The 11,842-nt window shown below is 35.8% G+C and overlaps 1 protein-coding gene across 1 annotated transcript in view; it reads left to right on the forward strand.

Moving 5' to 3' along the window:
- Nucleotides 1-728: 728 nt before the first annotated feature.
- FBXO8 (F-box protein 8) overlaps nt 729-11,842 on the forward strand; it is a 13,544-nt gene continuing 2,430 nt past the window's right edge. Inside the window, exons 1-3 of the mRNA XM_009866326.1 lie at nt 729-1,062; nt 3,382-3,508; nt 10,891-11,009. Coding sequence (XP_009864628.1) covers nt 734-1,062; nt 3,382-3,508; nt 10,891-11,009 — 575 coding nt within the window. The 5' untranslated portion in view covers nt 729-733. The remainder of the gene's footprint in view (nt 1,063-3,381; nt 3,509-10,890; nt 11,010-11,842) is intronic.

The raw sequence follows: 11,842 nt of genomic DNA on the forward strand, positions 1-11,842 counted from the left end.
AGTTTTGTGTCATCAGCAAACTTGCTGACAGCGCTCTCTAATCCCTCGTCCAGGTCATTGATGAATATATTGAAGGGCACTGGTCCCAGTACTGACCCCTGAGGGACTCCACTAGACACAGGCCTACAACTAGGCTCTGCCCCATTGACCACAACTCTCTGACTTTTTCCCTTCAACCAGTTAACAACCCACCTCACTACTTGGTCATCCAGACCACACTTCCTCAGTTTAGCTATGAGGGTACTGTGGGAGACAGTGTCAGATGCTTTGCTGAAATCCAGATAAACCACATCCACTGCACGGCCACCATCCATCCACTTGGTTACATCTTCATAAAAGGCTCTCAGGTTGGTCAAACATGACTCCCCCTTGGCAAAACCATGCTGACTGCTCCTAATGATCCTCTTATCCTTGATCTGCCCAGAGACAGCACCAAGGATAAGTTATTCCCTCACCTTTCCAGGGATGGAGGTGAGAAATACCTCTCTTCAAGCAGAGAAATTTTTGAAAAAATCTTTTCATTTTTGGGGGTTTTTTTTTGTTTTTAGTACTTATTCAGATGCTCCGCTGGAGACAGATTACATAGTTAATGTAACTGTGACAAAACTATTTTTTTTCCTATTCAGATCACTCCTAGAATTTTATTTCTCCAGTGTGTACTAAGTCTGTCTTACAAATACTTTCAAATAGCTGACAATATTTAATTCGGATTTTATGTCCAGCAGGCTTGCAGATGGGTCAGGGACTCTGGAGAGTTGCTAGGAACCAGCAACTGCAGCACCAAGGATACAGTGGGCAAGGCTATCTCACCAGAGAACATGGTAGGAGGATAGCTACTAACAGTGTTTCCAGTACCAGCCATCGCAAACAAGCCCAAGGAGGCATTGACATCTACCATCTGTTGAAGACGAGAAAATCTAAAGAGCAAGAAGGATTCATTAACCTGGAAATGCTGCCACCAGAGCTTAGTTTTACCATTTTGTCGTACCTGAATGCAACTGATCTCTGTCTAGCTTCATGCGTCTGGCAGGATCTTGCCAATGATGAGCTTCTCTGGCAAGGGTAAGCAAAGAAATAAAACAACTTAGCACTTGGACTTAGTAAGAATAATTATTAGATTTTAAATTTGTCTCAATACATTTTTATTGTCATTCTAACCCTAGCAAAGGTTTCCTAAGTTAAACGAGGTTTGACATAGGGAAAACGTATATAGTTCAAAAACTTGTTATTTTGGATTTCTAATGACTATTGGGTATTGATGGAGTTTGCTACATACTCAGGTGTGCTTGGTACAACTGTACATGTTTATTAGTACACATGTTGTTTAATATATTATGGGGAAAAAGCTAGGACTTGTCTTTGCTTTCATATTAGCTCAGAGCACATCTCAAAAATTTATATTATTACTTCTCTGAGCTTCACACAAATATCTAGCTTGAGCACGCAAACCTATTCAGCTGAAGGGTAGAAAGGGATAAGAACTCATCTACTATACCTGTCTTGGAGCAACTTAAGTGCACGGTGATAGAAGGTGAAAAGAAAAGGTCAGTTCTGCACATGCGTCAAGTGGAATTTTTGAAGTCTAATAGTTGAATCACATTTATATAACATATGCAGAGCTTGTATGCCCAGAAAATAACAAAGGAACATTCTATCAAATAGTGTAAGATCAAAATTTAATTAAAAATATTTTCGTTGATATTTGATATCAACACTAGGAAAGACTCATGGAATCAGACTTACCTTCAAGTAGATGGTAAACATAACTTGCACCTTCTTTCACAACACATCCTTACTCCTTAACTTAGGAGACAGTAAGTGGTATTACTCTAATAGTTCGGTTGTTGTTTGGGTCCTGTTTCTTTTTCCTTCCATTATGCTCTACATCTCTTCCTTCCCTCATCCATTTCTTTGCCCCTCTGCATTTGAATTTAACAACATTCCTTCCTATCATGCTTTATGAAGTCAGCAATAGAATAATTCAGTTATAACTTCTTAGCCACTTAGAACATAGTAGTTCTGCTGTTCAGCGCTGTTGTCTTGGCAGGAAACAGGAATTATAGTGAAGATCCTGCTAAGCTTCTAAGTTTATGTGTATCAATATGCATTGTATTGTATTCAGTTCTTGGTCTCAAAATCACGCTAAGTAGAAGTAAATTCCCTGGACTAAAGGTTGAATATACTAGAGCTTCTTAATTGTATGCAGCATATATTCTTAACATACGGGGTGGGTGGGAGATACAGCTTTTCGTCAGAGATCGTCCTGGAAAATAGTTCAGTTATTTTTAATGAAATCTTCAGAAAACTCCCCTCACTTCAGTAGTGAAAATGTGTCCCAATTCAGCAAATTAATAAAATATCAATTTGTGTGATCTCTGTAGACTTCTTAGTCTTCAATATTCCACACATATTGGATATGTTTGAGTTTAGGGTTTGACAAGACCTGTAGCTGCAGTTCTGAACTCGACCCAAGTAAGACCTGGGTTCCTGAACTGAAAACGAAGTGGCTTTCTTGTCCTCAGTGGTTACCTGCTGGGTCCTGAGCATTGTGCCTAATATTAACAGAGTTAATATAATAGAGATGTTGAAGCAGAACTACCCATTCAGTAAGGAATCTGAGTAACAAACAGAGTATCCAGAAAGTGAAAGTTCAAGGGAATTTCAGATAGTGTCATCAAGGAGATTGAGATGAGGGCCAGAAACCCACGAACTAAGATCTGGAATCAGGGTGGGATGGAAAACTGAGACTTGATGGAAGATAGAAAGGGCTGAGGCTGGATCACATAGTTAGACTGGTCAGGATTGGAAAAAGGAATCAGGTAAAAAAGGACAGACAGAAAACAAGTGGTGAGTTAGTGGCATAGTTTTGTGCAGATGTGGTGTGCTATTCACTGCATAACTGAGGCACAAGAAAATAAACACATTTTTTGAGTCTGTCATGCTGCTGCAGGAGGAAGATCCTCCTGACCTAAGTTTATGTATGTGGGTATGCATTGTGTTGTACTTGGTTCTTGGTAACAGAACTGCACTAAATACAAAGAAATTCCCTGGATCAAAGCTTGTTGCCATTATCCAGTGTTCAGATCCTGGGAGTGCTGTAGGTCTTAGCTGTGTGCGTGTCGTTATGGTGCCACCTACTGGGATATGTTTTGAGCTTGCACTCAAATACATCAAAACTTGCCTGAGAAAAAAAACAATAATCATATAATTGAAGACTTCAGAAACACACATGCAAAAGGCTAAATAACCGTTACAAACAACCTATTTCTAACCCCCTATAATTTGAATATTTGGCTTTGAAGTGTTGATTACATTTTACTGCTGTAAAATACATGAAATACAAAAAGGAATTTTGATAATAGACTAATTCTGTTTTCATAGGTTGTGCAAATCCACTTGGGGTCACTGTTCTATATACAATAAGAATCCACCTCTAGGATTTTCTTTTAGAAAATTGTATATGCAGCTAGATGAGGGCAGTCTCACCTTTAATGCCAACCCTGATGAGGTAAGTGGACTGTTGCTGATGGTAAAAAACTGTGATTAAACAGTAATAAATTTTGATTGCTTTATAATTATAGCTATATTAAAAAGCCAAGTTTTAATAAGTGTTTGGTTTATCATAGGAATGATTTATACTAAGTTACAGCCCTTTTCTGTGTATGGTACCTGTGCACATCATTTACGTGGCTTGCCTCTTAAGTGCTCTATGCAGCGGTCTGACCTGTAGATGCCAGAAACTCATAAACATATATTGACTTAGGAATAAGGCAGAGATCCTAACCAAAGAGACGACGGTGAATTTTAAAAGGCTGACGATATGCTTATATAAATTAAAATGATTTTGCAGGGTGAATTTGATCCTGCTTCAGTTAAAGCAAGATGACGTACAAAGTAACGCGAATTACTTCTATGGCAATTGTGGTTTCTTGTAAGGAATTTTTAAATATTTCCACCATCAAGGAAGAAATACTGAAATATTATAAAAAAGATGTACTGCTGAACTGCCTTAAAGATCAGTTGGATTTGATTTCTGTGGATGTTTGTTATGCATAAACCTTATCTTTCCTTAAACTATATAGCAACTTAGATTTATTTTCAGAAAAATACCTCATGTCAAACTAAAAGATTTCCATTTATTAATTCATGTAACTAACTGGAAAAAGTCAGTTTCTACTTTTGCTGTGCCACCTTTCAAAGAAGAAAACAGTTTGAGAGTAGACAGCTTTTGCCTGGGAGAGATGCAATTAATGCCCAATCGACAGCCTTTTTTGTGTACGAAAGAGATTTGTGACTCCTACTTCATGTTTCCTAGGCAAAGAAGGGACAGGCAGGAAGTTAATACTGACCAAAAAGTAGCGTTAACTTCCCGCCTGTATTTAACCATACACAAGAAAGTAGTAATTGAATAAATCCAAAGTAGGAAAAGGATTAAGAGACATGGAAAGATATACTTCTAGAAGCCAGTAGTTCACTCGGCTGATATAATACAGAAAACATGAACTTGTGACCGTGGGATGAAATAAATAAAGCAGTCATATGAATCATTACTATAATGTGATTTTGTTTAAATTCTTGCTTTATCTCATATTCTGCTCAATAAAGAAACCCATTATGTTTATTAGTCACAAATTACAGTATTTTGTAATTTCTCTGGTAGAGCTCTGCCTTGAACTGTGATATGCAGTGCTGAAACATCTTATCAGCACCTTGCCACTTGAGTGATTAGCACTGATTTTCAGCAATTAGTGCATTTAGTAATAAATTTAAAGCTTTTCAAATGAAATGCAATTTTTAGATAACTTCAGTGTGTTTTCAAGAGTGTATCAAGTTTTAATTGGTAACAGCATTATCCACCCAAATTTTTTTTGTCTTTCAATTTGTTTTCCTGTAATTTTTCACTTACTATCTTAGTTTATGATACGCTGTTATATTCCAACCTAATTTAAAGTAATCTTGGTAGGTTTCAAACATTTGGAGCCTTCACAAAAAGCTTTATAGTATACCTAAATTAGATTGTTATGCTGCACTTCTGGGTTCGCGATGGTTGTGTTGTACACCAGTAGTACAAACAGTCTGCTTCAGGCCTAGTGAGAGACAAGAACCTCAGGATATCTCCTAAGGGCTTCTGTTCCTCTCTCCCTGTGGAGCACCATAGCCTGGTAGGAATCATTCAGGGCCTGAGTTTCAGGAGAATTCACAAATACTATTGCTTTTATTGTTTTTGACTGTGATATTGGCAGAATTATTATTATAAGGACACTGGTACTGGAATATATGATATGACATTCCACTATTACAAACTGTGTCTCCGAATTTCCTGCCAAACTCTGCTTTACATTTGATAACAGACCTGATCAAATTACTATAAAAATAGGAATACTTACAGCCACAGGAGCAAGATTCTCCAAAGGACACCGCCCATGTCATGAAAAATGGGTAACCAGGCTCCCCAGCAACAGCTCCAGAGCTAGCGGTGGCTCACGGGGTAGGGAAGAGCATCTACACACTTTGTGGTAGGATTCTCTGGTTAGCCATTGTTGTGTGCATGGTGTTGTGATATCTGCTGTAATTTAATGTATTGATTGTGTGCATGAGCTTGCATAATTCATGGCAGGTGCTCACATTCTGCCAAAGGGATGTGCCTAATCACATTACACATAATCTGAAAAAACAAACCCAACCCTCCAGTGCATGTTTGGTTTCTCTTTTTTTTTTTTTTCTGTTGGCTTTGGTTTTTTTTCATGTGGCAGCACCATTGTAGCCAAGATTTTGGAACTTGGTTTTTGTTTCTTTGGGGAGAGGGGCTGGTTTAGTGTTAGTTTTAACACCTGAATATGAATATTATGTTGTTTAATCTGCCTATGTGGTCTCTGCTGTATTTTATTCTAAAGAGTGTATGGTGTATGTGAAATGTTTCTCATGCAATGCTCATTTCATATCTCATACACTTATAACTCAGAATTTGTAAGCAAACAGAACTTATTTCCCACTGTTTTGTGTCCTCGTTCTAACTCCCTACAAAATATTTTGGCAAGTTTGTTACGTGGAGCTATGTTACGCACTTAAAATTGGAACTCAAGGTGGAGAAGAGACTCCTTTGGTTAGGAAAGAAAATATAACTTTTGTTTCATTCTTAATGATTCTAATACATTCTGTTTAATAGCATTTATTTTTATGTATCTAGTGGAAACTGGACTGTACCAAAACACTCAGGCTTTAAAGAGGTCAGGATTTCTTTTACTTAGCATAATAACAATAAAGTACAGTAAGACAGTGCTTATACTAACCTTGGTTTTCTGCTCTTCTGATTGTCTCATTCATTACCAACTACCCCTGGTTTTTGCCAGTGAGGTCATTTTTCTGACCTTCTCTTCATTATAAATGCATAAAGCTATCTTACCTGACTTGTAATTATAGACAGTCTCTGTAGATGATGGAATATTTACTGTGCTCTATATTGCTAACCAGATTTTTTGAAAACTTACTGTGTTTCATAGTGTCCTACTAAACAAGCCAGTTTTTAGATGCATTGATTTATCTGTCCTTTGGATATAAAAAGTGTATCTATGTTGTAGAAGGAAGAAGTTCTTTTGTGTGATTTGTCTAAAAAGTTAGAATTGACCAGACAGCTGAAACCTTTCAAAACTCTACATTAAAGCCAGAGAACTTTAATCTTGTAAATTATTGGTTATGAATTCTATGTAACATGAAAAATATTTCTACATTTTACATGTGATTTCTGCTGCCATAAACGTGTATCACTGAGACTGTTCTTTAAAGACATACAGTGTAAGAGACACTGTTTGAAATGTATGTTCTATATTGTGTCCTCATTTGTCACCAACTGACTTGATTCAAAATCTAGGAAAATAATCTTAAAAATTTCTATTAGAAAATATAACATTACTGTTCATTTTGTTCCAGAACGTGCACCATGAAATACATTAAGATACTGCATTTCCCTAGAAAAATGGAAATGACAATAGCATACATGTCTAATTATTATTTACTAATAATGTCAGTTTTACCTAGAAGCCCTAATTAGAAATTGAGGCTCTGCTATGCCAGATACTTATATGCAGAATAAAATGACTGTCACTGCCTCCAAAGAATTTATCTAGATAATTAAGCAAGTGTTTAAACTTGAATTCCTGTATTTCTTCAGGTTTTATTTAAGAATGTTTTAATTTTATTGGTGATCAAAATCATCTTTTTTAATAAAATACATACTAGAAAGAAATCAGCATTCTATGTTGATGCATACATAATCCTACCAAAATGCAAAAAGCATAACTCACAAAATTGTCACCTAAATATGTTAATGTTAACATGCTAATAGTTATTTTCTTAGTCACTTTTTAAAACTATTTAAGCTAAACAAATAGAGCATGTGTACATCCACTTATGTGAAATTTGAAATTTCAAATATTAAATTAAATTTGTCTTTACTGACAAATGTATTTGTCCTGTATTTTCCTGTACTCCTTTCAAATAGGCACTAGGTGAAAAGCTGTATTGTCTCCTAGCTCTGACTTTGCAGACAATTCCAGTTAAATATTAAAAAGTGAAATCATGTATATGTGTAGAAAAATACCGATTCCAAAATTTCTAAGCTGTTACCTTAGGGTATGTCTAGTTTGTTTTATATACATATCTAAACAGGTTTCAAAGGCAACTACAAAAGTTTTAACGTTGATTGCTGTACTGATATGTTCTGAAAGCCCTCTTAGCACAGAAGACAATCAATGCAGAAATAAAAACAATACCAAAAAAATAAAAGTTTTCAATTTTAAATATCCTGTATGGATATAAGCGAATGGAAAGACTCTTGGAAATGGGTAGAAAACAGGCAAGGGGTGCCAGTGCTACAATAGAATAGGTTGGTAAAACAAGCACTGTGTCTGGAAAAAAGGGAACAACTAGAAAAAATAACAAAGAAATGCAACATATGGCTTTTGTTGTTACCATTAGTCTATAATCATGATTGTTATTTGCATATATAATTTAAATAAACTCTTTCATACAGTAAGATTTTATCTGGAGCTGTCTGAAATTTAGTGGGAACAGTCTTGCCACAAAGGCAGGGTATCCTTAAGGCATCTTCCCTAATTCTCTAATGCTAAGAACATTGTAGTGACAAGCAGCCTCCCCAGTACAAGTTAGGCAGACACAGAGCGACTGGAAATCTTGTCTCATGCTCTGTTCACCTAACTACTCTTCCACTAAATCAGAATCAGAATTAGGTGGGTGTGCTTATCCTGCAGCATTTCATAAGCGTTAAAAAGACATCTTCAGACCTGGTAGGTAGTGACACAGATCTGCCTACCTGACTTCAGTCAAATGCTTCCTAAGAGAATCACCAGATGACTGATAAATAATCTTTACATAGATTTTAAGAGTGTAGAGCTACTTATTTCGGCTGCTATGCCTGCCACAAGCAACCATTTTAGCTACCAACAGTGATTTATTTGAAGTGCGGGTTCTGAGAGGAATTCAAGGCAGTGTTTACAGTATTACAAAAAGCAGATTCAATGGCATGCCATAAATCTTGTAAATAAATTTCATTTGCCGTGAGCCAAAACTTAAGAATGTTAAAGAGAAATCAGCTTTCTATTTCTATTTCTGGTTGCTTAGGAAGAAATAAAAAGCAACTAAAAATGATGGCATGTGCTGAAGTATATTTTACTTGTACCTTGTTTATTTGTGAAGGAGAAGAGGAAAATCAATAACGAGACTGCATTCAGAGAGAAAAATGTCGTCAAGGGTTATATTTGGTTAGATGAGAGAGGGGGAACTAGAGAAACTCTTTGCTAAGACTTGGTAGCCTGTCAGGTGAAGAGCCTACGTTGAGTGGAAATCTTGTGCACAAGAGAGATTACTTACGGCTTTTACTGTCACAGAGAAACCAGCCCATTAAGGTATTATTTTCATCCTGCCTCATCTGTGACATGCCAGGTATTTTCTGAATGTGTTGCAGAAGTGTTTGTTAAACAACTGCAGCAGAAATGCTGCCGAGACTTCCTTGCCAGGCTTCAGTTTGTGTTGTCTTAAGCGAGTGCTTATTGCTGAAGCAAATGCATAAGCCTCGTTAAGTTAGGATATATGTAAAAGGAGATGTTCTGCTGCCAGTCTTGTATGAACTGCCAGAATACTTGAGGAATTAATATGCAATTGACGTTGATTTTGATACCCTATTTTTAGTTTCCTACTTTGCTCTGATTCAGGAAAGCACTTAACCTTATGTTGCCCACCCATATTTTGGACAAGCTTAAATATGATCTAATTTGGACTTAAATTCAAGCTTATAGTGCAATACATTTTTCATTACAGTCCTAAATAAATATTCTTCTTTAAAATGGGGCCTAAAATTGCTAGGATATTCTTTTTCTCTTACCTGTATAAAACCTTTATATTTGTATTTGTTTTATAAACATTCTTTTAACAACAACAACAAAGTATGCTGATTAACTACTATTATCTATAAATATATAAGCAAAAAAATTATGGACTGGTAAAATCACCTAGATATTATTACAAGTGTTTGTTGGGTTTTAACTTGTGTTACCGATATCTTAAGCAAATATTCTAATTTTTTTTTAGCTTGATATAACAGAGTTTGCTTTATTAATCCACTTCACAGAACAACTTCCCAAACTTGCACTCAGTCCTTTATTTCTAAGCAAAATTGAAGAGCACTCAGAAGTTAGTTTATACAGTAAATGACAGGTTGCCCCTTCATCTCTATAGATGTAATGTAAACTAAAAGGGCAGACTTGTAAAATACTGTGAAGTCTGAAAACAGAAGATTTATGAAAAAAATATTTCAGGAATATTTTAAAGGTGATTTAGATTTTGGCCTTGGTACCTTATCCTGTGCAGAAATGCACTGTCCTACGTATTTGACATTATTTCAGCATTAGAGTATGGTCGACAGATAATGTACTTAAGTATTGTAACAAGTGCTCAGAACCTCTCCCAGCCCCTGCCAAATTGGACGGAAGCTGGTTGGTTAGTTTTCTCTCAGGTTTCTGTTTCCGTTGTTGAAAAATGTGAACGTTTTTAAAATCCATTAGGTTGGTTTTGCTTTCTGAGATCATAAGAAAAATAGTTTTATGCTTTGGAGTATTTCAATTAACAGAACAAATCCAGAATATCTCTGAAGTACTTTTAAATGAAAACTGGCATGTATATTCTAGAAGATATGTGTGCTTGGCAAAGTGTGGAAAATTCTGGAAATCATAATATGAATATAAAATATACACAATTGTTCTATCTTTTTAAACTTACATTTTTATATTAGGCACAGTGTTCTTATTTATGTGTATGCATATTTATATATGTTGATATTTATGCTTTGAAATCAGCGTGCTTGTGTTTATTTGCATTATTACACATTTAAACAAATGCATTTAATGCATCTGTTTGAATGTGATACATCATATACATGTGAGAACATTTATGTTTTAATGAAAGATATTAAAGACTGAACACATTATGGCTAAGATTTTCTTATTTACAGAAGTTATGAAATTAAAAGTTATGATCCCCACAGCATTTTGAATACAATTACAAAAGTTTGAAAACCAAAATAGCGTCTAGAAAGTTAAATTATTAAAGAACCATCATGCTCGTTACGGGGTTCATAATTTTAAATTTCCTACTGTGAGTATATGTAAAATCTCAACCATAACTATAAATTTTTTCTTTGCATTTGGTTTATAATTTTTAGAGTGCATGTTGATATGTGATTTAGAGGAAGAGGAATCATTCTGAAAAACAAGCCAACTAATTAGTAGGATTATGTTCCTACATTGCCAAGTACAGTACTTGTTCCTAAACACATTATGAAGATCAAACATATTCATACATACATGTATTTTATCTCAGGGAGTCAACTACTTCATGTCCAAGGGCATACTAGACGATTCGCCGAAAGAAATAGCTAAGTTTATCTTTTGCACAAGAACGCTAAATTGGAAGAAGCTGAGAATCTACCTTGATGAAAGGTAATTTGGATTTCTCAGGACATTTCCTGTTCATTTTCAGTGTATAGCACCTTTCAACAATATTTACTTGTATTGATGTAACTTTAAAGATGTAAAAACACATGACAATGCAACTAAGTAATGCTGCTGCTAAATACGAACAGTTATTCAGTTCACTTGTGTGACTAACACTTCATAAGAACCCCTGAAAATACCACCTGTAACTAGTAAATCTCACATCCTGTGCTTTTCCTGAATTTTTAGAGTTCCAGGCAAAAAATCATTGTGAAGTTACAGTGAGCATTTAAACTGCACAGGACAATCTTTTGTGCTGTATGACATCAGATTTTATAGATACTTTGCTTTTTTCTGACTCAGGGTTTTGTTTTGTTTTATTTTTCCCTATCTAATATGTGTGTTTCCTATCTAGTACGTGTGCTAAATCAGAAAAAAGCACTTCTGATCACCTAAATATGTGATAGCTTTTTATATAAAAAATAGCTTTTTAACTAAAAATGGCTTTTTAAGCCATTATTTGGTTGTCTGATACTTCTCGAATGGAAGTCGCATCCACCTCCTAAGATGCCACAGAGCATCCTTTTGGAGACAGCATGATCTGCAGTGGGGAGCTCTCCCTGCTGCAGCCTGCTCTTCTACCTCCACAATGCTTTCTCTTGCCCTCCAGGATACCTTCAGGTTGGGGTAGTGCAGTGTCAGGAGAGAGGAGCACCAGCACATTCAAGAGAAGTTGAAAGAGGAGGAGAATATAACTGGACCTAAATAGGAAGAGCAGAGAGACAGCAGCGCTTCTAGCAGGAATCCTTTCCTGCTTCTCATCCTCCTCAGCCTGAACC

This window comes from Apaloderma vittatum, unplaced genomic scaffold (assembly GCF_000703405.1).
Source record: "Apaloderma vittatum isolate BGI_N311 unplaced genomic scaffold, ASM70340v1 scaffold21203, whole genome shotgun sequence".
NCBI lineage: Eukaryota > Metazoa > Chordata > Aves > Trogoniformes > Trogonidae > Apaloderma > Apaloderma vittatum.